Source organism: Somniosus microcephalus, chromosome 26 (genome assembly GCF_052327205.1).
Source record: "Somniosus microcephalus isolate GS21.2 chromosome 26, FLI_Smic_1.0, whole genome shotgun sequence".
NCBI lineage: Eukaryota > Metazoa > Chordata > Chondrichthyes > Squaliformes > Somniosidae > Somniosus > Somniosus microcephalus.
Genome location: NC_141012.1, coordinates 16413584 through 16431648, shown reverse-complemented (window position 1 = coordinate 16431648; position 18065 = coordinate 16413584). Strand labels below are relative to the sequence as shown.

The following is an 18065-nucleotide window of genomic DNA, read 5'->3' as shown; positions in this document are numbered from 1 at the left end:
AAAAATCTAGGCTGACACTCCAGTGCAGTACTGAGGGAGTGCTGCACTGTCGGAGGTGCCGTCTTTCGGATGAGACGTTAAACCAAGGCCCCGTCTGCTCTCTCAGGTGGACGTAAAAGTTCCCATGGCACTATTTGGAAGAAGAGCAGGGGAGTTATCCCCAGTGTCCTGGCCAATATTTATCCCTCAATCAACATCAATAAAACAGATTATCTGGTCATTATCACGTTGCTGTTTGTGGGAGCTTGCTGTGTGCAAATTGGCCGCGCGTTTCCTACATTACAACAGTGACTACACTTCAAAAAGTACTTAATTGGCTGTAAAGCGCTTTGGGACATCCGGTGGTCATGAAAGGTGCTATAGAAATGCAAGTCTTTCTTTCTTTTATCACACTTGGGGCAGCTGAAGAAGGGTCTATAAATTGACCCCAACATCCTTTCACTCCCTGCTTGGAGAAGGATGGGGAAATGAATTAGTTTTCCCATTCTTGATCATGATCCAGTAAGCTGTGCTGGAATATGCACATGTGGCCAGAATCTGGCTCTACAGTGATGCACCCCCCCCTCCCAATTGAATAGCCTGCTACCACTTAATATCGAGGCTAGTACATGGAAAGATGGGTAACTTGAGCAAGATACTAGAGGATGGCTTGCTGACACTAGTGTATCTGTGGTGGTCAATTTGCCCAAGGCACGCAACATATTCATTTTCAGTTTACCAATGAAAGCATCAGTGAATGACTTGGATTATTGATACCTCTCAGAATAATACTGTGCCTGCTAGCCTCACTGTCTGCTGATATTGTGACCTCGTTTTGTGTCAGTAACTGGCTTCGACGGGATAAAGGCCAGTTGGCAATTGAATGTTAAATGTTTGTAGCATGAACAGCAAAGTTATTTCCTGTCTCAATTTTTGACAACCCGTTTGCTTATATCGGAGAGAAATGGAGCATAAAATATTCACTAGTTCTGCTTGAGCGCTTGCTTAACACTTACGTGCCTTGTCATACTGTGCATGTGTGTTCTGAGCTGCAGCTTTAGTGAAATATAGCATTGAATTGGTAAAATTAATCACCCCCAAGTCAAAGACTAGCCTAGCTCCCTTGAATTTTAGCATGAAGATACACATTTGGCACCTTCATTTGAACTAAAGTCCAGTTGTTTTTGCCTGGTGGGGAAATAATTTGCAGGAGGGATTGTAATCCTTGCATCACTTCAGTAGTGCTGATTGAGATCATGTGCTGGCTCGCCAGTGCAGTTGCAGCAGAGACGATGGTGTACTTCCAGTTCCATATGTGCCATTTGGTACAGATTTCCTCAGGACATTCCTGGTTGTAGCTGGTTTGGATTCCTCTCCACTGCTGTGTTAAAATGTTTCCAAACCCTCGACGGCAACAATTATCCAGCACCTTGAGCATAGCAAAAAGATCCTGAGGTGCTTCATGAGTGTAGAGAAGCTGATTGAAGAAAAGAGCCCAAAGGCTGCTGCTGATGCAGACACGCTTGGACAATTACTGGTCCACCACAGAAGGTGTGCTGAGAGTGATTGGGTTACAGGACTATAAAACTTGTCTGCTTTGTACTGTGACCCTTTCTCTTTCTGGGAAATTAAAAAGTAGTCACGCCGCTGTCGAATTTTTGTGAGATATTGGTAAGTATGTGACGCAAGAAAACTACTAGGCACTTGGTCTAAGCGTTAAACAAAGCTTTAATCAACTGTTTTACAACATGGAGGTCTAGTTGTGTCCTTCACTAGTTCCTGTTAAGAATGTCCTGCGCAAGCTGGGCCCGTGCCCGAGTATTTATACTCTCCCTGGACAGCGCCACCCGCAGGCCGCTCAGTATTATTTCGTAAGTCTTTCTTTTTGAATGACTGATTCATGTCAGTGTGCATTCCAGAGATTGGAGAGCCTGGTTAGTTGCCCAGTTTTTACTGGGGCTGACTGGAGTAGAGGGTTTTGTCTCCTAATAGGAGTGTTTCAACCTCTCTTCTCTTCCGCGTCTCCCACCAATTCAATTCCCCACTCCAGAAAAAAATCCTGTAACATCCTACTTGCTTTCATAACTCAGGGCTGGTATCACCAAATCATTAATACTTGACTTTCTCCTATTTTCAGCATTAATCATGTCGTGTCCTATGGTGCTTTGCCTACACTTCCTAAACTAATCAGTTGAAAGGGGCTTGCTCTCCTGTTGACGGAAGGAAGCCACAAAAGCAATAAACAGAGATCACTGAGGTTATGAATCCTTGTACGTAGGTTTAACTGGAATCCCTGATCTGTGCCCTGCTGGTCTCGGAAGTCAACACGAGTGCATGTGTTGTACGTTCATCATCAGTGAAGCTGTTACAGCATCTCCATGAAATCAGCTAGGGATTTCTGATTTTTTCAGTCTGTGTTTCTGAAGAAGTAGGATAAAGAGTTAAATTAAAAAGTTTCAAGGAACAAAATGAAAAATCAAATATTTATACATAACAGAAACATAAGTAACCCAACATGGGCACAAATGCAGGATTAATACAAGAAGCAAAAAAGGGAAGGGGAGAAGAATTCCAAAGCGTTCTTACAATGTGGAAACTTTTACCACAACGATCAGGAAAGGCTGAACAGGCTGGGGCTCTTTTCTCTGGAAAAGAGAAGACTGAGGGGTGACCCGATAGAGATCTTCGGAATAATGAAGGAGTTCGATAGGGTAGACATAAAGAAGATGTTTCCACTTGTAGATGAGTCCAAGACTAGGGGCTGTAACTGCAAGTTAGACACTGATAAATCCAATAAGGAATTCAGGAGAAACTTCTTCACTCAGAGTGGTGAGAATGTGGAACTCGCCGCCACACGAGACGGTTGAATCACTCAAGATACACTTATCAATTTTACAATGATTTAAGATACGCAGAATTGCTGTTCACGGCCATTTCCTCTCGCTACCCCAAGTTATCTTCCCTTTTCTCCTTGAAGTGCTGACTCATACCGGAATATAGATCCACAATCCTGAAGTATATTCTCCAACTCTCCTTTTTCCCCCTACATGATCCTCACCAGTGAATGTTTACAGATTATTTGTTCATAGAGGACATCAGAACTGTCCTAAGCTGACACCCATGCACCCACACTTTCCAGCAAGGGTCACTGGATAGCCATCAGGAATGGGAAGCCTAGTTGGCTTTTTTTCTCCCCCCCACCCTTCCCAATTCGGGGAATGTTGAAGTCAATTTTAACACCCTACTGAACCAGGGCCTTCCTGATAGGTGCAATGCCAAATTCACCCACTATGCCATTGAGGGCCTACCAGCCTATATTTTTTTTTCAGGTTACGTTCCCTGAACTAATACGGTGGATTATTTCAAAAAGCTGCATCATCCTTTCCCAAACTCCTGGAGCAGTTCCCGAGGGCTGATTTCAGGTATTGTCTGCAGTTAATCAAGCAGCCTTCAAGGAAGCCATCTGTATCTGCACACCCCAGAGAGCAGTGAAGATCCAGCAATTATCTAAGATTTGCTTGTCCACACCTGTCTCCTGCCTAACAGCCACGTTATGATAGTTGGAACACTAATCCCTGTACTAAATCGCATGAGAAGCAATAATACAGGTCTCAGCCCCTGTTGAGTGTCACAGGACATAATCGTCACATGTTTGGTATTGATCTTAAAATGTAGCAAATTCCTTGCCAAAGAAAACAGATGCTGCAGCAATTCTTTTATCCATCACATGTCTTACTGACATCATAATATCGTGCTGTGTGCAGGGACTGTAAACCATCACTGAAGCTGGTTGCATGCTGGGTGACAGATTGGAAGTATGTGTGGTTTGCAGCACATTCACACACTTGTTTGCGATTTCAGAAATTGCAGATAGTTTTCGAAAATGGGGTTTGCAGCCCATTTCCCTCTGCACTGATTTCGTCAAGGCCACACTCGCGAGTTTGCTATTTTTGTAACCTTGGCCGGCTGGGCGATAGGAACAGGCTTACTGGAAGCACTGTGTGTGAGGGCTTTTTTCAGTCATTTGTCATTTCGATGTGGTGCGAGTTTGATGGTTTGCGCTAGTTGGCTCACTCAGCCTGCTCGCCTGAGTGCAATCAGGCTTGTGAACAAAACTAATTTGGACAGTGAATGATATCTCCACCACCCAAAACTTAAATAAGACACTTATGTGAGAGCAACTGTGCACTTACCTTGAATAGAACAGTTGCAAATCAGACGGCTGTGAATTAACAAAGCGAAGATTTGTAAAAAGATCTAATGAGACAATGAGGTGTGGTGGGAAAGTTGTAACTGACTGCTGCTCTAAGGTAATCAAGAACTGTAGTGGAGACTTTAGATGTTTTAATCATCTCTTTTCCTTCAAGTCCTTCCCATTAAAAGAAATTGCAATGTGCCACATTTATGGCCAGCCTAAAGCCAATGGCACTTTGTAACTGGCGCCTCATGTGATGGGCGAGTCGTTTGTTTTCTTTACAATTTGGGAATAATTGGAACATTTGCTTGTGGGTAACCACAGAGGAACTCCTTTGTTCTGCCACTCTGTGATTTTCTGTGCCACCACAGGACGATAATGGTGGAGTACAGTCTTGAAAGGGTTATTTTCCCCACATTTCTCTGCTAATTTCTCCCTACCCGTCCTCTCCTGAAGGCATTGGCTTCAACAGCAGCAGCAACAACTTGTATTTATATAGCGCCTATTAATGGAGTAAAACGCCCCGTGGCGCTTCACAGGAGCGTTCTCAAACAAAATTTGACACTGAGCCCCATAAGGAGATATTAGGATAGATGACGGTAGGTTTTAAGGAGCATCATAAAGGAGGAAAGAGAGGCGGAGAGCTTTAGGGAGGGAATTCCAGAGCTCAGGGCCTTGGCAGCTGAAGGCACGGCCGCCAATGGTGGAGCGATTAAAATCGGGGATGCTCAAGAGGCCAGAATTGGAGGAGCGCAGATATCTCCGAGGGTTGTAGGGCTGGTGGAGAGAGATTTGAAAACAAGGATGAGAATTTTGAAATCGAGGCGTTGCTTAACCAGGAGCCAATGTAGGTCAGCAAGCACAGGGATGATGGATGCAGTTCCACGTGCATCAGGCTGTAAAGGTATCACTGCATTCACCTGACTTTCACACATGCAGTTCTACCAGGGGTGGCTCCAATTGCAACATCCCATGATCTGTCTTGGCTCCAATCAACTAACTCCACACAGACAGGGGATTGAAACTGAGAACTTACTAGTCTGTGGGGGCCAGCTACCCATTTAATAAACTCACTAAGCCATGGAGAGAGCTGTTTTCCATAACTTCTAAGAGAGGGACGAGATCAATGGTTTGAGGGAGGAAAGGCACATTTTGCATCTTCATGCTGCGATCTGGGTTGAATACTGAATTGTGAATTTAGTGGAGCTTCCCTCTTTATGGTGCTGGGCAGTTCCACGAAACATGTTTGTTTTCCAGTTTGATTTTTTTTAATACCTTTTATCAAACGTCCTTCTAACTTGTACCTTCCACAACCAAGAGGACGGACTGGGTGCGTCACAACTGTGCACTTCAGCATCAGCATGAGACCCAATCCTTGAAGTGAGGTTCTCAATTCATGCTTAATCACAATTGCGAACTGCTGCTATAGCCTAATGATACTGCACTTGAGTATTGTGTTAGGCCAAAGCATCTCAAAAGCAGTTCACACAACAATGTGCAGTGACTGTTAAGTGGGCACGCGCGGCAGCCATTCTGAACTAATAGCGTTCCACAAACAGCAATGGGATGAAAGATTGGTTAATCCAAGTGGGGTTTTTTTGACGGTTCATTAAGGGAGGACTGTTGGGCACTGGGAGGAACTCCCTGCTCTACTTAAATTAGCGCCATGGAATCTATAATGTCCACCTGAATGAGCAAACAGCACCTTGGTTAAACATAAGAATATTAGAATTAGGAGCAGGAGTAGGCCATTCGGCCCCTCGAGCCTGCTCCGCCATTCAATAAGATCATGGCTGATCTTCGACCTCAACTCCACTTCCCCGCCCGCTCTCCATATCCCTTGATTCCCCATGAGTTCAAAAATCTATCGATCTCAGCCTTGAATATACTCAACGACTCAGCATCCACAGCCCTCTGGGGCAGAGAATTCCAATGATTCTCACCCCTCTGAGTGAAGAAATTCCTCCTCATCTCAGTCTTAAATGGCCGACCCCTCATGTCTCATTCCAAGGATGATGCCTATAACGATACAGTAATTCTGTACTGCACTGGACTGTCAGCCTGGATGATGTGGGACTCTTAACTCAAACCTTCTCATCAAGAAGCAAGAGTATTGCAAACTGAGCCAAGTTGAGATGTAAAACTTAACATGGGTAATTCATATTGGCAAAAGTCAGAGTTGGGGATTACGCCAACCTCTTTTAGTTATTATGAGAAGATGCAAGTCTACAAGTGCATATTTTGTAGTGTTTTTTTTCATGAAACTCCTTCCAGGTTTTACAGGCAACTTTTTATTTTAAATTCTCTTTTCTGGTGTTGCTGCTTTACATCATCTCAATACACCTTAAATCTTCACTGAGTAGGCGTTGTAATGACTGGTATGTGGTGTTTACTTGGATTAATGTCCCTGCTGGTTCAAGTCCAAACACAGTCTGCCAGTAAAACTTGATTATATCGTGTTTGAATCGAGTTTGACACTTGCTGATTGCTTCGATGCAGTGGAAAGTTGTTCTCCTGCGTGGGTGACCTGCCCATAGCGACAGACGCTGTTAACCATTGTCTCTCTCTCTCCTCCAGTGCACCACCTGCTGGTCTTTCAGTGGATTCACATAGACAAGCGGTCTGCTCTATCCACCTCCCAGATTAGCTGCAAAAATGAGAAGGGGTTTCAGAGAAGCGGATGAGGAGGGCGGGAGGCAAGTTTCTCTCCCCGCCCCCCCCGTCCCATCTTTCCACTGCCCCAAATTAAGGTGAAATTAAAACTCGGTCTGAACAAGTAAGAACGCGCGAGAGGTCCGGTTACAACAGCAGGCAGCAGACATTTGTGACTATACTCAACACGAATGGGACATGCTGATTCGAGGGTCACAGGAAGCCTCGTGCACCAAAACAAAGAACACAGGGCTGACTGTTGCCACATTTACTTTACAAAGCAACAACAAGCAGGCAGCGCCAAAGAGTGCCACTGGAGGGAAGCTTCCTATTTCTTTCGGCTGCTCCTGGGCTCCATCTACTTAGAAAGAAAGACTTGCATTTCTATAGCGCCTTTCACGACCACCGCATATTCCCAAAGTGCTTTACAGCCAATGAAGTACTATTTTGAAGTGTAGTCACTGTTGTAATGTAGGAAACGCGGCAGCCAATTTGCGCACAGCAAGCTCCCACAAACAGCAATGTGATAATGACCAGATCATCTGAATTTTTTTTTAGATGTTGATTGAGGGATAAATATTGGCCAGGACGCCGGGGATAACTCCCCTTGCTATTCTTCGAAATAGTGGCCATGGGATCTTTTACGTCCACCTGAGAGAGCAGACGGGGCCTCAGTTTAACGTCTCATCTGAAAGACGGCACCTCCGACAGTGCAGCTCTCCCTCAGTACTGCACTGGGAGTGTCAGCCTAGATTTTTTTGCTCAAGTCTCTGGAGTGGGACTTGAGGCCAGCAATATCTTCTTAGGCAGTCCCTCAGAGCCGAGGATGACTTGCTTCCACATTAAAAATGAGTTCGCAGGTGACTGATGAGTCCAATGCGGGACCGACAGTCTGTCACAGATGGGGCAGACGGTGGTTGAAGGGGCGGATGGGTGGGGTCCTTGGGTTGACGTGCGCTGCCTGCGCTTGGCTTTCGCTTGCTCCCAGCAAAGAGACTCGAGGTGTTCGGCGCCTTCCCAGATGCTTCTCCTCCACTTTGTGCGGTCTTGGGCCAGGGATTCCCAGGTGTCGATGGGGATGTTACACTTTTTCAAGGAGGCTTTGAGGGTGTCCTTGAAGCGTTTCCTCTGCCCACCTGGGGCCCTCTTGCCGTGCCGGAGCTCCGAGTAGAGCGCTTGTTTTGGGAGTTTCGTATCGGGCATGCGGACAACATACCTATCCTGTCACTGGCACTCGAGGCCTTTATTGGAGAAGCTACAGTGACCAGAAAATAATCGCAAGCCGTAAATTGAAACCAGTTGTTCTTGTGTATGTGCAGTTTTTATGTTTCTTCAATGGTACGGAATCCATCCTTCAATGTGATATGCACAAATTCCATCGCACTTGGGAGCCTTGAAGTTCTACAACAAATGAGCCATGAGGTTCTGTTGCAAGACCAGCGACCGCGCATACCCAATTAATGAATGAGTTCCAGGGAACTGACTAGTGCCAGTGACAGATGGCTGTGCTCAAAAGCTGTACAGGCACTTTTTTTTTTGTCCTTCTTTATGTCTTCACCTCCCACCATCCTGTTTGCTGAATTTAGTTGCTTTTTTTTCCCACTTTGCCTTTTGTCACCTAACATTATGCTGTGCTGCATTTCTACCTGGACTGGATGAGTGTTTGCACCCATCATTTGTCAATTTGCTGTGCAGTCCCTTTAACCTCCAATAATTTTAACATCCCCCTTCCTTTGCTTCCTTTTTCATCTTGAGAATTTCTGATTCTCGCACCACTTTCAACCCCACTCACAGTTTGTGCACGCACAGCTAGTATTACAAGCAACGTTCCCACTAAGGTGCGCGGGGCCGCGCGGTAATCTCAAAGGTTCCGCGCAGGCCGCTCACTGGCTTTTACATTGTAAATACCGCGGGTGCGCGGAAATTTAAAGGGACCGCGCGTTAAAAGAAACAGGCCGCGCACCAGAGCAAAGCGCAGCTCATGGGGAACATTGTGTACAAGTCTCTTACTTTTCCCAGTCCAACTTAAACAGGTTGACTGCTTGTTTACTTCTTAAATTTGGTGGTGCAAAGGTTTCTCATTTCAGTGTGACTTTTAAGTCACTTCCTGTGCTTCCTGCTCGGAATCCTAATTGAATAAAATCACTTAATTAAGATAATTGTTGTGCACTGTTGTGGCATTTAGTTTGAATGCAATGACGAGAGTATTCACAAGGGGCATAATCCAAATTTGGAGGGCAGTTAAGTAATTCTAAACCGATGTACTCCTTTCCTCCCAGCCTAATACTGTGAAAGTCACCGAGACTTTCTGCTCACCGGGAGAAGACAGTGAAATGAAATTCGATTTAATGATAAAGTTGGAAGATCAACACATACAAATTACTGCACTGGAATGCTGTGCCAGTCTGCTTGCAAAGAGGAACAGATTCTGTTGTTATTGGTGGACAAGTAACAGTACAGTGCAAAAAATGGCTAACATAAATACATTAGTCAGAATCATCTAAAGTATTAGTGGTACAAGAAAACATCTTCAACTTTTCTCTTTTAATTATTTCTAGAGAACCAGTGATTAACAGTCATGCCAAGCAGCATCATAAATTTGATCTTTCCCCATTGCCAAGATGTAAAGAAAGAAAGACTTGCATTTCTATAGCGCCCTTCACAACCACCGGACGTCCCAAAGTGCTTTACAGCCAATGAAATACTTTTTTGGAGTGTAGTCACTTGTAATGTAGGAAACATGGCAGCTAATATGCGCACAGCAAGTTCCCACAAACAACAATGTGACAATGACCAGATAATCTGTTTTTAGTGATGTTGGTTGAGGGATAAATATTGGCCCCAGGACACTGGGGATAACTCCCCTGCTCTTCTTCGAAAATAGTGCCGTAGGATCTTTTATGTCCACCTGAGGGAGCAGACAGGGCCTCGGTTTAACGTCTCGTCTGAAAGACGGCACCCCCCTCAGTACTGCACTGGGAGTGTCAGCCTGGATTTCTGTGCTCAAGTCTCTGGAGTTAGAGTTGATGGTCACTTCTTGTGGAGTTGATATGCCAAGTCCTTCTCCTCACTACAGTCTCACTGTTGCTTTCGTCACTGCAGGTTTTAGCTTTGATTTCCTTCTTTATAAAGTCTGAGTCCATGAGCTTACCGCGAGTCTTGGCCTGTCATCAAGCTGTTAAAATTCAGCGAGCGTCATTCCAGTTGGTGGTGGGTTGTTGCACAAGGCATTTCAAATCGTGCAGGCTGGGGCTCAGAGAGAAGCGAAATAAAGCTACGGCTGCTTCTATAGACAAGGCAGGGGAATCCAGTTCACATTACCATTAATAGGCACAAATTACAAAATCCTTTCTGTGTCACAACAGAATTGATCTTGACACCGGAATACCTGTTGATAATTATAATGAGGGCAAATGCACGAGCGTAAATGGCAAATCAAGATTTGACCCATACATAAAGCCAACTGATTACCATAAACAACGATCATTTAAAGTGAACTCCGCCGTGTGTTCTCATTTGTCTGATGTAAAAGCAGGCCATTGAATACCATCCATGTTGAGTGTCTCACTCAGATAGCTTATCTACTTTGACGATAGCAAAATACTGCGGATGCTGGAAATCCGAAATAACAACAGAAAACGCTGGAAAAACTCAGCAGGCCAGGCAACATCCGTGGAGAGAGAAATGGAGTTAACGTTTCAGGTCGAAGACCCTTCGTCAGAACTGGGGAAAAAAGCAGGAAAAGGGATAGATTTTAAAGCAAGTGGGGGCTGGGAAAAGGGGGAGGGGGATGAAAGAACAACAGGGAAGGTCAGAGATAGGATAGAAAGCAGGAGAGAGTGAGAGACATTGAGAGACATTCAAGGAACAAAGGATGGCTCTAGATGAAGTGTGAATGGCCTTATCTACTGTGTCTATCTCTGGCCCGTTCAGATAGACCCAAATGAGATTGGCATTCATCCTGCTCCTGATCTTGCCACTGTTCATAAAGGGCACAGTCCAGTCTCTGGAATATATATGCAGCTGCTCATGGGACCTCTTATTTGATGCTCTTGCATAGCAGAGCAATGGTGTTCCATTTTAAAAAGTGCACTAACTACAAATTCCAAATATGGTGAATATATCCTCCGCAATTGTATATATGCAATTTAAAAAATCTACCTGACAATCTTGTAAATCTGCAATTTAAAAAAAAAAAGTTAATCTGTTGTCAATATTTTTTTTTATGGTACAGGGATTATATATTGATCAAGGCTGAACTAAATAGCGTGAAATGTATTGTGTACTAAAGTTAAATGGGACTCTTGAGTTAAGTACGTGTTACAAAATTTATGATTACCAAATAACCCACAATTCATAAACCCTAAAGCTAGAGAGTGGTGAACCTGTGGAATTCTCTATCACAGAAGGCCAATTCATTAAATATATTCAAGAAGGAGTTAGATATATTTCTTAAGGCTAAAGGGATATGGGGAGAAGGCAGGAACAGGGTACTGAGTTTGGATGATCAGCCATGATCTCATTAAATGGCGGAACAGGCTCGAGGGGCCGAATGGCCTACTCCTGCTCCTATCTTCTATGTTTCTATTTACTGTAACTCTTTTTTGAGAAAATGCATTTGCAATTATTGCCAGATATCAATTTTGAATTGGTTATTACAGTTAGTTGCATTACACTTGGGAAATAATGCAAGGATGAACGATACTGAATGCAGAAAACAAAGCACAAATTAAGGCAGAAGTTATGACTGAAATGCCTATATTGTTGAATTGCTTTTACTTTAATGTCAATGGCAACCCATTTAGAATAAATGGATTAGCCCCAGCATCAAACTAGCGCCAACCCGAAAACTAGGCTGGAGTTTCCAACCAAAATGTCAACCAGTCTTTCGGATGCTGGTGGATCTTTTACACATTTCCAGTATTTATTTTGTTTTTATTTCACATTTCTGGATTTTTACAGCTTTTCTTGAGTATAGAACAAATGAGTTTTGAAATCAAAAACATGTTGAGAAATTCTACATTTAAAAAAAGCCACTGCATGAAGAAAGACTTGCATTTATATACAGGTTGAGCGGTTTTTGTGTTTTTCCAGACTTCGGCATGTGTTTCTGATCACAGAATCACAGAAACCCCACAGTGCAGATAGAGGCCATTTCGGCCCATCGAGCCTGCACCGACACATATCCCACCCTATCCCCATAACCCCACGTATTTAATCCCCCTAACACTAAGGGTCAATTTATCATAGCCAATCAACCTAACTCACACATCTTTGGACTGTGGGAGGAAACCGGAGCACCCGGAGGAAACCCACGCAAACACGGGGAGAATGTGCAAACTCCACACAGACAGTCGCCCGAGGCTGGATTCAAACCCGGGTCCCTGGCGCTGTGAGGCAACAGTGCTAACCACTATGCCACCGTGCTGCCGATGTCCGAAGTCCGGAAATATCACAACCTGGGCTCAGGCATTTCCGGACTTTGGACATCAGAAACACGTTCCGAAGTCCGGAAATGCCTGGGCCGCTCCCGCGTAGCGCTGACGCGTTTCTCCGCCCCCTCCCCTTCTGTTAAAGGGGAGGGACGCTGCGAGCTCTGCAGAGCATCCGATAGCCCACACTAGGCCACCAGGGCGGCGTGGTGCCGTGGCCGCAGCCTGGCGGAAACACTTAGCGGAGCTGTGCAGATTAAGGAGGATAAAACACCACACTAAAGTTTTATTGCATCACTCGCATTTTTCATAGGATTTTTCAAAGAAAGACAACAAAAGTTAATGGCTTTTTGAAGTACAGGTTGAGCGTCCAAAATCCGGAGTTCTGGATTCCAGAACATTTTACGGATTCCGAATGACCCTGCCACCAATCGTACCGGATTCCGGAACTCCGGATTTTGGATGCTCAACCTGTAGTGCCGTTCACGACCACCGGCCGTCTCAAAGCGCTTTACAGTCAATGAAGTCCTTTTTGAAGTGTAGTCTCTGTTGTAATGTGGGAAACGCGGCAGGCAATTTGGGCACAGCAAGCTCCCACAAACAGCAATGTGATAATGACCAGATAATTTGTTTTTTTTTTTAGATGATTATTGAGGGTTAAATGTTGGCCCAGGACACCGGGGATAACTCCCCTGCTATTCTTCAAAATAGTGCCACGGGATCTTTTACGTCCACCTGAGAGAGCAGACAGGGCCTCGGTTTAACATCTCATCTGAAAGACGGCACCTCCGACAGTGCAGCACTCCCTCAGTACTGCACTGGTAGTGTCAGACTAGATTTTTGTGCTCAAGTCTCTGGAGTGGGACTTGAGGGCAGCAATATACCTTTCCTGTCACTGGCACTCGAGGCCTTTATTGGAGAAGCTACAGTGACCAGAAAATAATCGCAAGCCGTAAATTGAAACCAGTTGTTCCTGTGTATGTGCAGATGTTTTTATGTTTCTTCAGTGGTACGGAATCCATCCTTCAATGTGATATGCACAAATTCCATTGCACTTGGGAGCCTTGAAGTTCTACAACAAATGAGCCATGAGATTCTGTTTAACATCTCATCCGAAAGATGGCACCTCCGACAGTGCAGCATTCCCTCAGCACTGCACTGGAGTGTCAGCCTAGCTTTATGTGCTCAAGTCTCTGGATTGGGACTAGAATCCACAACCTTCTCACTCAGAGGCGAGTGTGCTGCCCACTGAGCCACAGCTGACACTAAAATAGAACTGTAGACCTATAATAGAAATCTTGGCAAGAAATTATATTTTAAAATTCATTGCAGGTTAAAGTGCTTGTCCTTGCCGACTAATGCAATGTTGTGGCATGTGTTCATTATCCAAGTGAATTGAGTCTCGCATTTAGCTGTCACCCCGGCCATTCAGGCACCGTTAGGATTAATTTAGTCAATACTTTGTTGAGCCGTTAAACGGCCTGATTTACAGAAATAAAACCTACACTTGGGGGCTGGGTGTAAGGGAGGGTCTTGGTGCAGCTTGCTACAAATGGGGAGGGGGATAGAGGAGGTTGCTGATGACGCTTGGCGTGCTGTGTGAGCGCCAATGTTTAGGGTTACCGGGCAAAATCCACTGTCTGAACCGCATTCTACACCAATCCTGCCCATTGGCGCTCGGAAAATGTGTGAAGTAAAGCGCCTTTGGTAAGTCACCAGAGGAAAAGAAAGAGCGGAACTTCTTTCAGACTTACCTTTCTCTTATTTCTCCAGTTAAGCCCCAAGTGCAGGTTACTGTGAGCTATCCACAAGGTCTGACGAGAGAAGGGGACACTCTGGAGCTGACTTGCACGGCCAATGGGAAACCACAGTAAGTGTGTGTGCTTCAAACCTTCCAAGGGAGACTTGAAGTTTTTTTTTTGCTAGATTTATTTATTTTTACACACAGTTAACCAATTCATTGGCCCATTGGGTTCATGCAGTAATAAATTTTGAATTTAAATTGGTGGATGAGGACATGAATCCAAGGTGCTTCAATGATCCTGTTATTTGAAGTGTGTGTTTGTGTGTGATATTCTAGCTCGAACAGTGTCAGGCACTTAAAGCCAGATATTTACTTCAATTATAAATTATATATAACTTGCAACTTTTTTTTTTTTTAAACGGGCTTCTGCTAACAAACCGCCCCTTTTTAAATGCAAAATAGAACATGAACCACCTGGTAGTTTTTAAACTGTTGGGGCACATTTTTGCACAGTAAGTTTTTGACCTCTTCAGTCAGTTGATACAGAGACATTCTTTCCATTCCATCGTTATTCCTGTTGGAGCATCAGTCATTTCACCCACAGAATGCTATATTTGTTGGAGGTTATCGGCGTTGCATGATGTGGCATTGTTTCATGCAGGCCAGGAAGCAATGTTCCCGCCCGGGTGCGCGCGCGCGCAGGGCCGCGCTGTAATCGCAAAGGTCCCGCGCAGGCCAGGGCGCTCACCAGCTTTTACATTGTAAATACCGCAGGTGCACAGAAATTTAAAGGGACCGCGCATTAAAAGAAACCGGTCGGGCAGAACAAAGCGCAGCTTCCAGGGAACATTCCCAGGAAGATCCCAACTTTGATTTCTGATCTGGACTGAGCTAGGTGATTGTTTTCTGTGGCAGCAGTTGAACGCTGCATTTGGCCCAGGTGCCCTTGACTAAGGGGAGCAAAGTTCAGCCACGCGGTCCTGCTCCTTGTTGCCAAGCCATGTTGGAAAGTATCTAAAACAGACGCAAAATACTGCGGATGCTGGAAATCTGAAACAAAATAGAAAATGCCGGAAACGCTCAGCAGGCCCGGCAGCCTCCGTGGAGAGAAACAAGAGTTAACGTTTCAGGTCGATGAAAGGTCACCGACCTGAAAGGTTAACTCTGTTTCTCGCTCCATGGATGCTGCCTGACCTGCTGAGTGTTTCCAGCATTTTCAGGAATGTATCTGTGTAGATGTTAGTCAAAGGACAGGATGGACTTGGCTATGCTGTGCTCCATGATCGAATAGTTCGCTGACGTTGTCTTAACTCACTCATATGAAAAATGGCTATTTGAGCAGAACAGTGGGCCGCCAGCACCAATGAAACCATCCCCCTGTATGAACCAGTGCATTGAGAGGATGGTGGAAAATTGGTTACCAGCAAATCTATATACAATAAAAATCTTGCATCTGTGCGCGCACTCTGTTAACCTTTTCCATTATAGGTCCCCATAAGAATTAGGAGCAGGAGTCGGCCATACGGCCCCTCGAGCCTGTTCCGCCATTCAATAAGATCATGGCTGATCTTCAACCTCAACTCCACTTTCCTGCCTGATTCCCATATCCCTTGATTCCCCTAGAGTCCAAAAGCCGATCTCAGCCTTGAATATACTCAATAATTCAGCCTCCACAGCCCTCTGGGGCAGAGAATTCCAAAGATTCACAACCCTCTGAGTGAAGAAATTCCTCCTTCATCTCAGTCTTAAATGGCCGATCCCTTATCCTGAGACTATGCCCCTCGTTCTAGACTCTCCAGCCAGGGGGAAACAACCTCTCAGCATCTACCCTGTCAATCCCCCTCAGAATCTTACATGTTTCACCTCTCATTCTTCTATCATGGAAACTGCCTATGTAAACTTAGCATGGGGTAATTAAACTCTTGCCTCCCTCTCCAGGTGCAGGCGCTGGACGCCACCACTGGGAGCATGTTAGATATAGTGTGACCAGTGTACATAGACAGTTTCCATGATAAATGTGGACATAGGAACTTATAAAGAACGGAACGTGTCACTTTAAAATGGGAACTTAATTACACCTGTGCTCCCTGGTCCAATAATCCCCAGCCCTTGAACCTCACTTCACCTAAAAACTAAACTCCCTGTACAATATAATAGATAAAATTCAATTTGCCTGGGGATATCTTGCTAGCATGATGTATTTCAGCAATCTATATAGGTTCCTTCAGTTGGAACGTTCCTACTTAGCTGGGTTGTGATGGAACAGAGGACATTGCCCACAGAAGGGATTGGACCGAAACATTACAAGGGTGATCTACCCGTGCAATAGCAAAATACTGTGCCTGCTGGAAAGCTGAAACAAGAACAGAAAGTGCTGGAAACACTCAGCGGGTCAGGCAGCATCGAAGCGAGGAGAAACAGAGTCAACCTTTCGGGTCGAACCCTTCGTCAGAACTTCGCCCGAAACGTTGATTCTGTTTCTCTTCTCTTCGACGCTGCCTGACCTGCACTTTCTGATCTACCTGTCGTTGCACAAGCTCACATTTTTTTTGGTCATCAACCAAAAACTGTCACGAGCTAAAGCCCCTTGGAGACGCCGGCAAATCGCATGGCTTCCCTCTTGATCGCACACAATCATACGATTTGGGTGGTGGAGTAAGAGATCTGGACGGGTGAAGAGAACGAATAAAATTGGTATTTTTAGCGTTATTCTGGGCTGATTCGGAGCAGTTTACAATTTAAGACTGGGGAAAACCAGTTTCCTTTCCCAATGTGTTCCAGATGATTTGGAAGGAAAAATGATGAAGCCTAGATATCAGCCCAAGAGGGAAAGGAAACTTGAACTTTTATGCGCACTACACTCAATTCAATCTTAATTTTGTTCTGCAGACCTACACTCATCTGGCAGCGATTAGATGAGGAAATGCCTGATCGTGCCATTTTGTCTGTGGAAAACTTAGTCCTCGAGTCCCTAAATAAAACCGACAATGGGACATACCGCTGCCGGGCTTTCAATGATGTTGGAGAATCATACGACGATTATGTCTTGTATGTCTATGGTATGTATAACTGCTATCTGAGGCTTATGTACCCTCTCTCTCTCTCGCTCTCTCTCTCAGCTGCAAGCCTTTTTAAAATATCTTTTGCTGCTAGTAGTTATTTGCAAGTAATGTAGTTTGTCATTTAAATGTAAATTAAATGAGAAAAATAGAAGTAATGGAATGTGTATAAATGGCAATAATTTAGAACTGGAAATGCTTCTCTGTGCTTTTATTTGCTAATCATAAATCTATGACGCTTTTCAAAAGTATGTTGTGATTGCATTGTGGAGTCCAGTACTTATTGTATACCACTGCATTTTGAATATGAGGACCAATGCTGCATGCGTATAAAGCACGTAACGTTTTTCCTGTCTGCGTTGATGTTAAAGCGATTCCTGCTACTAATTGCTAAAAGTTTAATTAAAACCTTTTCAAATGCAACTCGCCCACAGTGGTGACACTCTTTTGGCATCTCTTCCCTGGGGTCACGCGTCGTGGTGATGAAGCAATACAGGGTGAATTGCAGGCTGTAGCAAGCAACCTTACCACAGCAGTTCAGGAAACGAGCGACCATATTGAACCGGCGCTGTTTGAGACTGTACCGTGAGGCTGAAAATATTCTGTCCATTTTATGTTTGGTTTTGGAAATGCAGGAAACTTTCGATTTACCGGCACCTAAATAATCGGAAATCTCGGTTAACCGGCAAAATTCAGGAGTAGGTTCAGGTAACTTTTATTACTTGCCTTCCTCCATGTGCTGTGCAAGGGTGTGGCTGCAGCTGTTGCTAAGCTGCAGAGACGCTTGCAACTTGTGGCCATTGTTTTGAACCTGTTGCTAAGCAACAGGGTTTGTTGCTTTATACGGAGCTCTCAGCTCCGTATCTTTTACTATAGCTTTCGGTTATCCGGAATTTTTGATGAACCGGCACCACGTCGGTCCCGTCCGTGCCGGATTAAAAAAAAGTTTCCTGTATGTAGCTTGGTTTGGGCATCATTTGTGGGTTCTCTTCCCCCACCGCCCC

The 18065-nt window shown here is 44.7% G+C and overlaps 1 protein-coding gene across 7 annotated transcripts in view; it reads left to right on the top strand.

Annotated features, from left to right (window-relative positions):
• LOC147100328 (cell adhesion molecule 1-like) overlaps positions 1-18065 on the top strand; it is a 430602-nt gene that overhangs the window by 361900 nt on the left and 50637 nt on the right. For all 7 annotated transcript variants that reach the window (XM_085967916.1, XM_085967921.1, XM_085967919.1 and 4 more), the window contains 2 exons: positions 14032-14128; positions 16892-17061. In XM_085967916.1, the coding sequence (XP_085824042.1) occupies positions 14032-14128; positions 16892-17061 (267 nt within the window). The remainder of the gene's footprint in view (positions 1-14031; positions 14129-16891; positions 17062-18065) is intronic.